This window comes from Sitophilus oryzae, unplaced genomic scaffold, assembly GCF_002938485.1.
Source record: "Sitophilus oryzae breed Bouriz unplaced genomic scaffold, Soryzae_2.0 scaffold_811_pilon_pilon, whole genome shotgun sequence".
NCBI classification, from domain to species: Eukaryota; Metazoa; Arthropoda; class Insecta; order Coleoptera; family Curculionidae; genus Sitophilus; species Sitophilus oryzae.
The window spans coordinates 102,964-120,445 of NW_022147430.1; the positions used below are offsets into that span (position 1 = coordinate 102,964).

The 17,482-nt window shown below is 29.8% G+C and overlaps 1 protein-coding gene across 1 annotated transcript in view; it reads left to right on the forward strand.

Moving 5' to 3' along the window:
• Positions 1-5,382: 5,382 nt before the first annotated feature.
• LOC115889238 (division abnormally delayed protein-like) overlaps positions 5,383-17,482 on the forward strand; it is a 186,662-nt gene continuing 174,562 nt past the window's right edge. Inside the window, 1 exon segment of the mRNA XM_030909184.1 lies at positions 5,383-5,703. Coding sequence (XP_030765044.1) covers positions 5,529-5,703 — 175 coding nt within the window. The 5' untranslated portion in view covers positions 5,383-5,528.

Consider the following 17,482-nt stretch of genomic DNA (forward strand, 5'->3'; position numbering starts at 1 on the left):
GTTGCGCGGTACTTCGTTCAGTTACGTATTGCTGAGTTCTTTCAAAATCTTAAATAAAAATGCAGGTTGTATTTAAAAAATTAAGTCGGCCTCTGTATCTCAAATTATCAGCTAATTTGAAAATCTAAAAATACTGTCCGATAGCCCTAATAAAGTGGCTATGAGAATGTGCAATTAGTTTTGCGATTTTCTAAAAGTACAGACAAGGAAAAATAAAATTTATTTTCAAAAAATATTGAACTTTCCTAAAAACTCAACAATCCTTGAAACTTTGAAAAAGAATTTTTATTGTGCTAATTTAACCATATTCGTATCTATTATGGTGGCCGAGATACCAATGCTCGTACACTGAATTTGTAGCACCCTCATATACGTGTTTCTGGGTCGAAATATACCACCACTAAAATACAATATGATCGAAAAAACGGCGTCAGCGATGGCTATGAATTGAAGATCTTGGTCATTTTAAATGTAAAATTGCATGGGAAAAGTCAATATCGTCATTTCCAAGTCATCTATCTCTGACGCCGTTTTTTTCGATCATATGTATTTTTGCACACTTACAAGGGCGGAAAAATAGTAATAATTGGTTGCACTTTTAGGTAGAAAAAATAATACCATACAATCGAAAAGAGTCAGGGTTATTTAAAACGAGATCACTGCCATAAGGTGAATGTCACTGATTCTCATTTCAAAACCAACTCGACGTGATTTTTTTGAAAATACCTTATTTTTATAAAAATAAAGCGATTTAACCAAAAGCGTTTAACAGACACAAAGACTTAAAAATATTAATTTTAGAGCTTTAAAAAAATATCGTATAATCGGAAAAAACGGCGTCGGAATTGGCTTGGAAATGAACATCGCTGTCATTTTATATTTAAAAATTTCAGTTTTTTTTAAATTATTATGTCATCAATCGTCATTACAAAGCCATCTGACGCTTTTTTTTAATCATACGATTTTTTCAAGCGTGACATAAACAAAAAAAATTATTACTACCATAATAATTTTTATTCATGTTTTTATGTGAATTTCATCGCTCACTCTGACGCTTTTTTTTTTGATAGGGGACATTAAAATTAAATTGAAAATGATGAGAATTATCATTTTACTCGATTTAAAAATACTACAGATTTTTATTCTGAAACATTCTGTATACTGTATAAAATTGACAAATTGTCGTTAAGTCTGTTCAAATTATGTGTTTTTCTCCTCCAAGCAAAACACGACATGTAAAAATAGTATATTTTTTTATGCTACTATACTAGTGAATTTAATTTATTGGTATAATGTTACATTTAGGATAGACTAGCTTAATTAATTATTTGAATTATCATTTGGCTACAATCGAATGGAATCCATGAATAAGTTGTAATGCTTATATTCCCGCTTTATATGTCAAATCTAAGTTACATAGCATCAAGTAAGTGTCATTAAACTATATAGGTTGCTTGATAACTACTGTCGTTTTAATTCAGCTGTATTTTCTGTCATTTTTGGATGTTTTCTGTCAAAATCATCACTTACTTGTTGGACATACTATACCTAGTTATTACCAAACCTTTCTATTTTAATGACACTGAAAAAGAAATAAATATTTTGTTATAAAATATGTTGATCAATTAAATAAACTTTGTGTGTGCATACTCATATGCACTTATTTGAAGTGGAACTTTACTAACAGCTACTAAATTGGAGTATATGAAGGACAATGTTTGAAAAAGTGACATACAATGCTGTTTTAGTATAAATATTATTTTCAATTTATTTCTGTAATCTGTACATTTTCTGTTTCCTCACTAGTTGGGTAAATTTGTGAATACTCACTATAAAAATACACACTTTTATGCAAATACCTAATAATGTTAACGCTTTAATTTATTTAAGAAGAGAAAAAAAGTTGAACCTAACCAACAATTTGTATTTATAGTCGTTATACTGGTGGCCTTACCACTTTTTTCGCTAGTTCATGCTTCAAGGCATGGTCAAGGTCAAGGCCGTGGTGTGTGACGGCTTTGAATTTTTACTCCCATCGCGCGTAAAGAAGTTTCACTTCACAATGTATCACAAAGTCAAAATTAGGGATATTAAGTATGTATTTGGATTCTAACCATCTCAAATTTGTTATTTTAATCTTATGAAATAGTATAGATGTAGGCCACTATTTTTGTCTTTGGATTTTGGTATCATGTGTAGATTTTAGCAATAAGAAAATGGTTATTAAAGGCTTTTTTATTACAACATATAGTTAAAGTCATTTAAGAATCCCTGGTTTTGACATCTTCTGTTTTATCACTAAAAATAAAGTGAGAAAGAAAATGTTAATAAAAATAAAGATATCTTTTATGGGAATTCTTAAAAGACGCCGACTATACTTATTTGTACAGCAGGACAAACAGATTTGATATAAATAAATTACCGTTAGATGTTTTTTCTTAGATTATTTGAACATATGGTGTTATGCTTTTAGTTGTATGGAGTGTATCTACGTATGTAATATATTTATTAAAATGGACAACTAGAACGATAAGTATTTAAAATTGGTTTTGTTTATTTTGATCCCCATTAATATTAATTTACATCTTTAAAACATAGACTAAGTAATTGATTCTAATTTTGTTAAATGTAGGTATAACTGAGTAGTTTTTTTATTTTAGGCTATTGGCTTCTAGCCTGGTATAAACAATGCTTCTAGTCACTTTATAAAGACTTAAAGAGATTTACTAGCAGTGGCGTGCATAAGTAATGTATGCAAAAAGTCTTTGCCTACCCCAGGTAATATCATAAAATCTTTTTTATATCATTACATTTTAACTTATTATTAATCCAACAAATAAAAAGGGTAAAGGATCTTCCACGTACTCTACAGACCGCAATGACTGGAAGGCCAATGTGTAAGAACGAGATTGAAAAAGTAAGTAACGCCTGGTTTTTGCCAGCGTCGCGCATACTGCTGCCTTGTGCAGTGATGCCAAATATGAAAAAAAATTTTCCCCAATTTATATAAAAATAATTATTTGGGCTACTTAATTAAATACTTACGCTAACCTTTATTTTTTATTATTTTGATAATTGTCGTAGCCTTCTTTGGGTGACGTCACGCTAAAGACGTGCGTTAGGTCTTCTTTTCTCGATGGTAATGGTCTCGTCAAAGTTTTATTTTATTCCGACTGGTCAGGTGCTTTAGGAATTTTCTGCACTTGTTTTGATTTAGTTTTGGTGTTAACAAGTAAGTTGAGAACAAATTAAGACATTGATTTTTTACATTATCTTAAGCTGAAGGGAATTACTGAAATTAAAGGAGACAGATTTATATTAAAAAAAAAAAATAAAAGGCTCAAACATGCTTTTTTAAATTAATTGCTTTTCAATATAGAAGTAACAGAAATGAAATAAATCTGTGGAGTTGCATTCACAGTATTTACACATTTGTTATAAAGCAGTGGTGATCGAACAAAAAACAGCGTCATATTACCTTATAGATGTTAGTTTTTGGTATTCGTCGTATAAAATGTTGATGGCCATTTCTTGGATAATTTTTTATTCTATCAATATTTTTGCAAATAGCGTATGCTATAAAAAAATGGCGTCAGCGATGGTTGTGAAATGAAGATCGCTGTCATTTTATATAAAATTTATATGGGAAATATCATCGATCGTCGCATTCTGCGCCAATTGACCCTGGTTTTTTCTGATCATACGGTAGCTAATCAATAAAAATAGTAGTCGCAGTCAAGTAATTTATATACTGTAAAAATATTTATGATAAAATCTGCAGCAATAAATTACACTATCGCGTAAGCTTATAAAAACACACGGGTACTGGCACAGCCTTTCATTAGACAGCCAGTCGACTTCGCTTGTTTGAGAGAAGAGGGAATCTATCAATCTATATAAACTAAGTGTTATGCAGGGTGAGTCTCAAAGAAGTGCAATATTTTCAGGGCTGGTAGATCTTATTTTAACTAAAATTTAATAAATTTCCAAAACTTCAAAAAATTCCAAATTTTTGTTTTGCAAAAACTCATATACGTGTTTTGGGGTCCAAATATACTACATCTAAAAATATTTGCATTTATTTAAGACTCATCCTGTATAGTAGACTTCTTTTAATATCAGCGAGGGAAAAAAGTAAAACACTGTACGCGGACTGGAGCTGTTTGGACACCCTGTAAAATACAAGTAATATCAAAACTTTTTAACCATTAAATTACATATTTTAATACATAATAAAAAAATAATTTTTATAGCGTGAAAGCTTTTTGGAAGTTGATGTTTTTTTTTGTTCACTCCGGTCATAAGACAAAAATAACATATGATTGAAAAAACGGCGTCAGGGATGGCTATGAAAATGAAGATCGCTGTAATTTTATATGTAAAATTATATGGGGAATGTCAACAATCGCTATTTTTAAGTCAACTGGACGCCGTTTTTTTTCTCTATCATACGGTACCTTTTGAAGGGAACCCGTATATTATTTTTTACTTAATTTTATTGAAAAACTACTTTGATTTTTTGTAATAAAGAAATCTTGTCAAAATTAAACACTAGTTCAGAGTACAATATACCAAAACACTACTTTTGTACTGGCCGCGCGTTTCGCTAACCATCAAAAGTTAAGTGTTTTGGTGTATTGTGGTGAATTAGTGTTTTATTTTGTTGTTGTAAGACCAAAGGTTCCAACCCCAACTGTAATTTTTTGTCGTTATTTATTTATATCCAATTTTTTTTTCCAAAAATTTTACTAAAAATTTTTTTTTTATTAAACTAAAAAAATCAACTAAAAATTGCATATATGTATCTTTTTTGATATATAAAATAATATCAGTCCTAATCTTCTAAACACACAAATTATACTTATTACAATTATTCAAACTATATCACGAAGAAACTCCGATTAAAACGAGATATTTTGAAATTTAAACAATTACCAATATTATCGCACCAAAAAATAACAATAAATTTTCCCTATCTTTAATCGTTCAAACATTATGACGTAACACCGTATGCATTTGCAGATGCCAGATAAAAAACATCGGTCATGCACAATATTTTTTCAGTTACTTTTTTTTTTAATTCAGTCTCCAAGAAAGAAACGTTAAAATATTTTAAGGGTATGCAACCAGATATACACAACGCGATTTTTGAATTTATTTTTAGTAGAATTTTAGCACGTTTGAGTATTTTCTTAGCAAAAGTGTGTTGTATTGTAAAAGAGAAATGTTCTTTGATAGAATTAGGATGAAAAAACGGTTAGTTTGTGGAAAAACAAGTGAAAAAATCGAGGTTTCGGCCGGCGTCTTGCCGATGGCATCGCGAAAAACTTCAGGTAGGCCGCGCGCGCCGGTTCCATCTGATCCAAATAGCGCTGATGCGTTTTCGGACCTTTTCTGCTGCTTTCTGCTTTTAGTAGCGCATTTCGGGTGGCGTGTAGAGGGTGATTTCGAGGCCCGTTCTTCTCTCAAAACATATCGCTCGCGCGAGATAAACGAAACAAGAAACACTGACTGATCTTCCAGAAGCCATGACGACTCGCGTCGGCTTTGCGGTTCTAGTGTTGGTGTTGTGCTCTAGTAGTGTTGCCAGGGCGAAAAACGTGGATAGCAGGATCAGGAGGCGGGATCTGGGCCCCGAATCCTGCGATCTGAGCTTCGTCGAGTCGAGGAATTTGAGCTTTACCGCAGGACGCATTCAGAAAGGTGAGTTTTTTTGTGGCTCTTGATTTTCGGCAGTGTTTTTTTTTTGTTTATTGTTGAATATAAATAAAACATGTCTTGATCTGTTTGAGAGTTTTTTATAAATATAATTATTATTGTTTATTATTAGTTCTTTTAACTAAACGCATTGTAATTTTCGATTCAAATTTTAAATATTTAAATTTAAAGTCCTTTTAGGAATAAACACAACTTTGTTTTTATTTGTCTGCAATGCTCTTTTAATATTTTACAATTATTACATAATTTGATTTTGTAGTAACCTACACATAGTTGAATATTTTTGTCGAATATTTAACTCGCGTTTTTGTTTATATTTGTGTTATTTAATATATAATACATGAATTGGTGTAGTAAGTAAAATTTTTTGGTATATTGTGGTGAAATAGTGTTTTATTTCGCTATTGTAACACCAAAGTGAAATCAAAAATATTATAGCATTTTTTGAATGAAAAAAATAGTTGATAATAATTAATTTGTAACACTCTGTATATTGATTATATATGATTATATAATTCGTATTAACTGTTGCGGTTAGATTGTTTTTTAATGTTTTAAGTGATTTTTTTATTAGAAATTGTGCAGTTTCTGGCAAAATCGAGGGCAAAATAATACCGAGCAAAATAATATATAACTATAATGTAAATAAAAAATTTGAAATTCGATTTTTTTGTTTTCAAAAAAATCTATTTGAAACCTGTTCTAGACGTTAGAGGGTAAACATTACAAATAAAAGTGTAGGATATACCGTATGATCGAAAAAAAAACGGTGTCAATCGATGATAATTTTGGCGCGTTCAATCTCTAGTAATTTACTAAAAAGTTGACATAAAACTTGTCAAAATTTAAAACTAATTATCGAAAGATTAAAAAAGGATAGAACGTTTTCAGACACATAAATCTATTTCCAAAAACTATTTTTTCTCGAATTTTAAACTACGAGTACACCATTTAAAAATATTTTTTACTCAATATAAAAATTTAAGTTACAATCTTCTTAAAACCAACTGGCAGCAACTGCCATTAAAAAATAAAGAAGAGAATAGGCCAAGTAAATGACATCTAGGGCTTGACCTCGCTAAAATTTTCACTGATTGTCATTCCCCTGCCGTCTTCGACGCCGTTTTTTTTTCGATCGTATGGTAATATACCTGTATGTTTAGTTTGTTAAGAAAATATAAGAAATACTGGCTTGCGAAGATGTTATACAAGTATGTTAATGAAAAACTATTAAAATTTTTATTAGAAATTGAACAGTAACTAGGAAAATAATTAATTTAGTTGATCTTATTTTTATAACGAAAAACTTCTGTTGATTTATTACTTTATTTATGTTTTAGCCTTGATATGTTTTGCTTTTAATAGCTTTATAATTACATTATTAATTTTTTTCAATATCGTTCATTTCCGAGTTCCCTTAATTTACATTTTTAAAATTATCTTATAATAAATATAATATTTAAATTATTTGTGAGATGTTAAAATAATATGTATTTCTTTCTAATTCCCGGTTGATTAAAAGAGATACCATATTATCAGAAAAAAAGGCGTCACAGTAGCCTTTATGAAATGACAATAGCTGTTATTTTCTTGTACATCGACCTCTAGTTGGTCTTTATTGAAATTTGTCATAAAAATGCGCCAAAAATTAATAAGTAAAAAAGTAAAAAGGTACGATCGAAATAAAAACGGTGTCAAAGACGGCTGGGTAATGACAATCGATGATAATTTTAGCGAGGTCATTTACCTGGCCCGTATTCTTCTTTACTTATTAATGGTTAAAAATTATTTTCAAATGGTGTATTTATACATATTTATTTTTTTTTGTCAATTTTTAGTAATTATATATGTCAAATTTTAACATTATCGCTTAAAAAATAATCATATTTTAAATTTCAATCTAGAGCGCCATCATGGTTGTGTTAAAAACACTAATTTTTAATCAATGAGCCTTGGAAAAAATAGATTTGATCATCTAATGTTTTTAGTGTCTTGTCCTGGCCGGCTAAAACATGCCCAAATCGTATTTTTAATCAAATCTCAATGTTTTCAAATGGAACGAGGGTGGCTCATTAGCATATTTAGAAAAAGCATTTTTTTACAAATAATTTGGTACCACACACTTGCTATTTCGAGTCAAATTGTCGGTATGAATTGCATGTTACAATTTCAAATAAAAAAATAGTGTCATCATTTTCTATCGAATAAAGTAAAAAATATAGAGGGTGTCATTTAAAAATCAATTGTTTTAGTTATTTCCACGATAAAAACATATTTTAATGTAATAAATCTTGTATTTTTGTCTGAAAAAAAGTTATAGGGGTGACCACTTTTAGACCACCCGGTATTTTGAGTGCCTGTTTTTATATGGCGCCATTTTCAAAATATTAACTTGTAAAATAGATTAAACTATAATATAGGTACAATGTCATAGAGACCTATATTATACTTATTTGTTCAGCCGATTTATGTTTAAGAGGATTAAAATAAATCATATAACAAGTATAGGTAATACAGAAATAAATATTTGTAATTATACAGAATACAGTAATCGCTTGTAAGTACTTAAAGGATTTTCTGTTTGTTGAATTTTCGAAATAAATGAGGATTTTATATTTCGTTTTGTACAAATTTTACATTACACGTGTTTTCCCCAAGGATTAAATAAATAACCTTACGAACATTGTGATTTTTTTCATAGTCTATAAAGTTTGAGTTTCCTTTGAAGCCAAGTTTATAGGCCATTGCTTTGGCATTTAATAGCGGACATATTGGCATTCTTCTTTGTTAAAAATAGCGTTATATTTATTTCACTTTTTTTTGTATGTATTTAGTGATTTTTTTTGTATGTATTTAGTGATTTTTTTTGTATCGCAATTTATTTAACACTAGTTGAAGCCTGGCGCATCCGCCACGACATAAGGAAAAAAAATACTTTTTTTTAATTGAATGAAAAACAAAAAATCCGGCGACGACCGTTTTTAGAAGAGCCAATTAGCTATCTTTTAGTAAAAAAAACAACTTTCTAGAGCAAGTCGTTACTTCAGTAAAGACGACACAGATAAACATTAGCTTTTTATATATGTAGATTTTTGTAAAATTATATCTTCATTAAGTAATGAAAGTCATCTCATTTTATTTAAAAAAATAAAAAATTATAATTAAATAGGATATCACATTAAAACAAAAAAAAACTTGTATCACAAATTTTTTTGGTACATACTGTATAAATTGTTTGTTGAATTATTAAGTAATTCATTTTAAATAAAATATTATACCATATGATCGAAAAAAAAACGGCGTCAAAGACGGCTGGGAAATGACAATCTATGATAATTTTGACGTCATTTACTGAGCCCGTATTCTTCTTTATTTTTTAATGGCCACTTCCAGCTGGCTTTAAAGAAGGTTTTTTTTGATTTTCATATTGAATAAAAATTAGTTTTTAATGGTTTAGTTGAAAATTCAAGAAATTTTTTTTTGGAAATAGATTTGTGTGTCTGGAAATGTCAATTTTTAGTAAATGATATCTAGAGATTGATCTCGTCAAAATTATCATCGATTGTCATTCTCTAACCGTCTTTTGACACCGTTTTTTTTTCGATCATTATCTATCTTCTATACAGAAATCTTATGACATTTAAAAAAATATAAATCTATGTAGTTTTAGACAAAGAGTACTTAGAGCTTTTGTTTAAAAAATATTCTTAGTATCTATAGAATTACATTATCAGGAACATTGAATTTTTATTATTAAATAAAGTAGATATTTTTGCTATAATAACCTTCTTATAAGATTAATATTGTTTTAAACCAAACAATAATTTAGATTATTTTTTTAATGGATCTATTCAAAATCTGAGGAATTAGACATTATTTTTTTAAACAATACACGAGACAATACGCACGTGGTTCAATTTGATATTGTAAAATGTTTAGTCACATGTATGATGAAAATAAAATAATTTCTTTGAAATAATGAAATATACAGGGTGTCCATCCCAGAAACACGCCCATGAGGTTTTTTAGCCAATTTTTTTTGGAAAATTTGAGATTTTTGGAAAAAAAATTAGGAACAATTTTTAACACAACTATATGGCCACATAAGTACTAGATTAAATTTACAAGAAAGGAAACTCAAAAAAGATCCAGTGGTTCTCAAAATTTAAGCGAAAAATATATTTTTTTAAATTTTGGAAGTAAAGTAACTCGGTTATTTTGGATTTAAAAACGGTAAATAGCAAATATGTTGACGCCTTAAAAATATTTGCACCTATTTAAGACTCACCCTGTATAGTGAGTGACTATATAATTCAGAAAATGACCCTAGATGTTATGTCACGAGTAACGAGAATGATAGATTGGGAGAAACACTACGATATGGTTAGTAAAGAACAGGTGATTGAGAATGACGGGTTGCTCTTATGTAATCCTGAGTACTACGACGGAACAATGGAGTTATAAAGGAAATCCAGTTTTTATTTGGAAAATACGCACTATATTCTGATATCAGAAGTGGGATATACCTACTAAAAAGTACCACAAAAGTTCTGAAAAGTGCCAATGTTGTGTGTAAATCCATTAGTGCTGGAAAATGTGAAAAAAACAAATCAACAAGCTCAGCAGTGTTAGTGAATAAAAAGGATTATATAGTCCCTACAGGAAAATTTGGAAATTGGATATTAAGTAAAACTTTGGAAAAATATCACACCTATTTCAAAAATGGTAAAACCCAAGGCTGTAACGATGTGCCAGATGCAAACTACAAGTCATATTTCCTAAAATAGGTCTTTTGGGTGGCCATGTTGGCATAAAAACTGAAACAGTGAAAAAGTAAAACTTCGCAGGATACATTTGAATAAGATAAGTACAGAAATATCAATTAAGTTTCGAATATGAAAGTTTTGGTTGCTTGCTTGTGTTTTTTGAAATTAATATTCCAATACATATACTCAAGCAAATAAAAATAAAAACGTTCAACACAAGAATCCAAATAATCAACGATATCTTATTTATTCATCATAACCGTCTGTGTGATTTGCGAATCACTCAGTAGAGACTATTAAATATTAGGAGATAGGACAGTGACATCCTGTATGACTAAAACAGTATAATAAGACGCAAATTGAACAACACATTACTGTCACCATTTTTTTTTTAGTATATAACCTTGCCGAATATTAATAGTTGCTTTTGTCATATTTTTAATTAATAAAAGTGAGACTTTACTTTGTTACATTCTATTCCATATATCAAAAAAAACTTTAATTTAGACTATATCAGGTCATTTTAAGTACAATAGAAATTATCCACTTTTTTTAAATTCTGCTTATAAAAAGGTATATCAAGATCTTTATCTGCTGAGATAATTAATTACATTTCAAAGGTAATCTGTTTAATAAGTAGTCGTGCTTTAATTGAATAGATATCAGAGTAGATACACCAATTATTTTACAAATAAAAAAATTCTGTTACCTATATCTATTGAATTGAAAATTATCATTGTTTCAAGAGTATTGACATTTGTGGTATTTTTTATTGTTTTGTTGTATAAACTTAAGGACTGATTAAGTTCGGTTATTTTACTGACATTTTACACGTAAATGTTTCTATTCTTAATGGTAACTTTTAAGTAAAACTGGCTTTATACAGTACGTCCCCGGATCGTCTTTACAAAAGGAAAAGTACCGTTACTTCGGACAGTTTTTGAGTTTTTTTGTAAGTTTCTTGACCTAAGTGTGTTCAAATTCAACCAATATTTTTTGTGTTGGTTACTACATCCTTCCCCTATGTCTAACTAAAAAAATGTTAAACTTTCTTTTTTAACGTATATATTTTTTGTTTGAAAATGGTTTAAACTTCATTAGAGTTGAAGGTTTCTTAATTCCCAACCTTAACACCATCAGAATTCAGTAGCGTGGCAAATTCTCGTGGGCCCCCCGCAAACTTTTTAGGGGCCCCCTAACTATACTCAAAAATTCCTTCAAATACATCATTATTGTGATATCTGCTTGAAACATATTCTTTAACAAGAGCTACAATTTGATATTTTTTATATTTTGATAATCGTTTCAACATTTATTTATTTATTATTATAGTACTCTTAAAATACTTAAACTAGAAAACAAACATTTATGCTTCTAATTAATCAAAGTTTTACTAGAAAAAAACAACTCAGCATTTAACTACTAATAACTAAAACATAAATGTGAACAAGAAATTTTAAATATTTATGAAGTTATTATGTTATATTAGAAAGTCTATTCCTTTTTCCTCGACCTTAACCAAATGAACTTGTTTACGAGGCTGTCCAAATCTACCTCTTTTGCTCGATTATTCTCAACTGATATTATGGCCAGTGAGCTTAGGCGATTTTGGGACATAGTAGACCTCGCAAAACTTTTTATTATTTTTAGCTTAGAAAAAATTCTTTCTGGTTCAGCGGATGTTACAGGGAGAACCAGAAACAACTGGAATACAGTGGAAATCTCAGGTATACTGTTAATCAGTAATTGTTTTTTTTTTCAAAAATAAAATCAGAAAACTCTCTGATACTGTGAAATTTTTTTATTTTTTCATAAAGTAATTTTTTTGCTTGAATTAGCTCCGATGCTAGATTGTGTTAGGTCGTTAGGAAATTTGTCTACTAATACTTTGACATTAGCTAAGATATCAGATTCCTGGGATTTTAACAATGTTTGTTGGTATAAAATTTCAAATTTTGAATAAATATTTTGAAATGCGTCATACCTGATTCTAAACTGAGTTATTATTATATCTAAACAAGCATAAAAACTGTGACTGTTAAACGATTTTTAGGATTTTCAACGGGCTCATCAGCTGCTATTTCATCAAAAAAAGTTTTGACTCTACGAACTCTTTTGTTTTTTAACTGAGGTTCAATATTCCAAGATTTCGCAATTGAAATTGATTTATTGATGACATACACACTTTCAAAATTGTCCCAAAGATTTTCTATTTTAACAAGAAATCCTGATATTAGATCTGGCCAGTTCTATGTCAATATCATTTTTTTTGTGAACATTTTGAAAGCAAGTTAGTATTTTCCAATATTGTACCTTGGAAATTTAGTAAGAAAATAAATTCGATATTTTCTATTTTATCTAACATCTTGGCCTCATCTCTATCAGTACAATCGTACGTTTTTTTTTCAGTATTAATCTTAAATTTGATAGACACTTGACGACGAGCAAAAAATTAGTTTTTATCGATAGTATATGTTTTCGGCTCTTGACGACCATCTAGTTGGACATAATTTTTTAAAGTTAAACAAACAGTTTTACTATTTTTTATTTCGCAGTTTAGGCTTTGCCAACGTGGTAGACTTTCACTGAAAAATATATAAAGACTCTGAACCGTGTCAAAAAAATTTCTTATCTCGCTAATATTGCTCACAGAGTCATTTAAAATAAGTGTGTATTATGGAAAAAGTCTACCGATATGATACTTCAAAAAACTCCGTGAAAACATGATAATCGCTGTGTGTTGTGTCTCCTAAACATATTTACAACTAAACCCAATTCCAAATTGACCCGTACAATAATTATTATTATTATATTTTTATAGTTTTATATCAGCCTAATTATTGCTGAAAAAGGATTGTGTGCCTAAATGTAATTTCAGTTTTTGGTTTGTTTGATAATTGTTTTGAAGGATGAGGTGCGGGGCCCTCAAATTACACGGGCCCCCCTGCCTAGCTGGGTCCGCGGGGGCCTTTGCCACGCGCCTGTCAGAATTGTATATTTTTGCTGTTTTAAAATGTTAAAAAGCACAAAATTTATAATCGCCCTTTCCGCAGCATATTGAATTAAATAAAATTTGTGCTTCCTTAACATTTTAAAAGAACAAAGAATTTAACATTAATCATTGTATATTTTGTTCGTGTATTTCCAGATTCCGTTTTACAGACTTTTAAGAGAATTTCAAACTAATCTTATTATTTGGAAAATTTTCAGAAGAAAATATCTAATTTTTGCCTTGATGCTTCGCGTATGTTTAGATTAGACCAATCCAATTAAAGAACAACAAACAAAAACCATTTAGTAAAAATTCACTAGTACTGGAAAATGGAAATTTTTTTCTGGAATCGGAAAATTGAAAAACTTTTCGAAGAAAAATATTCTCTAAATAATCTGTTTATTTCGGATACTGACTTTTAAGTACAATTTTCACATCTGTGATTCTTTTTAGTCTCAAATATTGCGAAATATGGTAATATATTTCTTTGGAAGTCTTGCTGATTATTTTTGTAGAATAATATTTTTTTACACAGATTTGCAAATTGTTAAAACATATAATATATATATTTTTTCCCACAGCTATAATACCGTATGATCGAAAAAAAAACTTCGAAATGCCGATCGATGACGCTTCCTATACAGGGTGAGTTTCCTAGGATGTTCTCTATGAGTATCTCGGAAACTACTGGAGTTAGAGAGTCGGTTAAATAGGGAAAGAATTGCAGTTTTGTGGAGTCATAAACATGCGCCTTTCAGATTTTTGAAAAAGTTCATGACTCACTAGATATTTCGAAAAAAACAAATTTCGGTTATTTCAAAAATTGTCCCTAATTCCATTATAATCTATTTTAGACAAAAAGTTTTCACATAAAAGTTGTAGATAATCACATCCTTAATGATATTGTGTCCTCCGTTTTTTTCTCTAAAGCATGTCATTTTTGACATATGACACATGCATATGTTTTTTTAAATGGAAACTATAGTTGGCCACAACTTCATAAAAAGCGCCATTTTTTAAGCTTTTTAGCGATATAAGCTATATATAACATGTTTCTTTCGAAAAATTATTCAGTTATAGCCAATTCTTATAATTTTTAAACAATTTCACATAGTTAGCCGTGGGAACAATTTCAATCGTCGTTGCTATCAGTAATGTGAAACTGTCACATCCAAACTTTGTAAATTAAAATAAACAAATATTGTAAATATGGATTTTTTAAATGAAGAAAAGCGTGTAGGTAATTATTGGTTCAACTTTTCTTGGCTATACATTTTAGGAAAAATCGCAGAACACAAACTCATTAGGGATGTGATTATCTAGAACTTTTATATGAAATTTTTTTGTCTAAAATAGATTATAATGGAATTAGAGACAATTTTTAAAATAGCCGAAATTTGTTTTCTTTTCGAAATATCTAGTAAGCCATGAACTTTTTCAAAATCTGAAAGGCGCCATTTATGACCCCACAAAGCTGCAATTCTTTTCCCCATTTAACCGACTCTCTATCTTCAGTAGTTTCCGAGATACCCATAGAGAACATCAGGAAACTCACCCTGTATAATTTAACATATACAGAGTGAGTCTTAAATAAGTGCAACTATTTTCAGGGCTGGTAGATCTCGATAAAAGAAACATATTTTCTCTTTACCGTTTTTCAAATAAGTCCAAAATAACCGAGTTATGAAAAAATGATTTTTTGCTTAAATGTTGAGAACCACTGGATCTTTTCTCGGTTTTCTTTCTTCTAAATTTAATATATTACCTGCGTTGTCATATTATGAAGAAATTATGTTTTTTAACTAAAAATTTTCTTCAAAAATTTCCAAATCTTAAAAAAAATTGCGAAAAAAACTTCATAATCCTGTTTCTGGGGATTTACGCAAAAACATTTTTAGCTTAAATTTTTAGCAATTATCAAGAAATTGTGTTTGTTTTGCTGCCATATATTATCAAGAAATTATGTTTTTAACTAAAAACTGAAAAAAATCCTTTTTTTTTCAAAAATTCAAATTTTCCAAAAAATGTTTTTCGCGAAATAAAACTCATAGTCGTGTTTCTGGGGTCGAGATATACTATCCCTAAAATATTTGCACTTATTTAAAACTCTTATTTAAGACCCTGTATTTAAAAAATAACTGTGAAGAATAAAATGAAAAAATAATAGCTTTGATGTCATGCTAGGTTCATAAAAAGATTGGTAGAAACACAGGCGTTACTTTTAATACTAGTTTGGACATGTTTAGACCAGTCCGAACCAGTAACCCAGAGATTCATTCCGATTCGAACAGATCCTCATCCTTCAAAGAAGAAATACCGAAAGTATTAGTAAACCTTCCCATTCAAGAGGGTCAAAAACAACTTGGCTATGCAAACTTTGACGTAGTAGAGGGTTTGTAATAACTGAAACCGCCACAGATTAGTCACAAAATTCAGGAATGTCTACAGGTAGTTTAGCCTGTTTGGCCGTTTTATTTTCAGGTAATAAAAATTCCGTGTCGAGGAACGAAGAAAAAAAGGAAAGGTGAGCGAGCCTGTGAAATGGGCCCTTTCTCATCTCGGTAATGATTTATTACTGTCTCTTAATTTCGAAAAATCTATACACAAGCCGAAAGGCCGAAAGAAAAATGGACGGAAGTTATTAAAGTAGGCGAATGACATCACTAAAAACAGGCTTTTTTCTGTGTTGGGTATAATTTGATTGTTTGGGAAAATATGAGGTGGATGGTGTTTTTACACTGATTTGTGGAATTTCTGATGTGATATCTTTATACTGTATGTCCCCGGATTGTCTTTATAAAAGGAAAAACTTTTTCGTTATTAATATTTTGAGAAAAATGGCATTCTTGAAAGGCTACTTAATTAGTGGTTTCAATTATACTTTATATTAAGAATTTACGATCAGGTACAATGTCTAAAGTATTTTTTTTTCTTAAGAAGATACATTAAATTTGGTGGTTTACGTGGATATGCGTACTTATTGAAAAACAAATAAATGGAACCAACACTGTTCATAGAATAGGTAGGTACTACAGAGATGTCATGTTTATTATACAATGTTTTCCAAGACATGGTAATAAATTTAAACGCAATTGTGCGACGATGCCAATTCTAAACAAGTCCGATCTCTTTTTAAAGAAGTACCCCCAATACAATAGGTAAACGACCTTAGCGAAAATATCTTGAATACAATACGCAAAACCTCTTAGAGATAGGTAAATATAGGGAGATTTTCTAACATATATCATATAACTGTGATAAAAACAAGGTAATTATGCATAACACATACATAAAACTCTGTTTTATAAACGGTGCTTCCACAGTCATTGCTGCACAACAGATTTTTTTCCATCACGCCCTAAAATCGAACCGATTGTTACCTTTACAAATGCACCGCCGCGCCGCAGTGTCCCAAACGAACATCCAATTCTCTCGCCAATTTGGATAAGTTAAATCGGTACGATCGGTGTAACGACCACAATTCCGCGGGCTATAATAACCTCAGAGTGGTAAAACAGTGGTAAGTTCTGTACAGAGTGTCCCATTTTTGGGTATTTTACGGGGTATCTCGCTTATGTGTAGAGATACAAAGATGCGTTTTCACATCACTGTGCGTTTTTAATTTTTTTATGAAACTAAACTCTTAGTTCCTGAAATACAGGGCGAAATTGAAAATGTTGTATTTTTTTAGGTTATCTGGTAACTTATCGAAAAGGTGAAAACTGAGCCCAGTAGACATTTTGGCGTAACTAGTTTTTCGTTGGGAGCTGCCGTTCTCGAAATATAACCTAAACTTATGTTTTTTTTAATGGGATACCCTGTACAGTATTTTTTTTTATTAAATTTGTCTTGTTATGAGTTTTCTAAAAATATAATATACCCTAGACCTATTTTTTATAAATAAGGTAAAAAATACATTTTTTAACTTTTTAACATTGGCAGCCGGTTTATGATAATGAATCATGACAATTGAATAATTTATTCAACGTTAAATTTTGGCTATTGT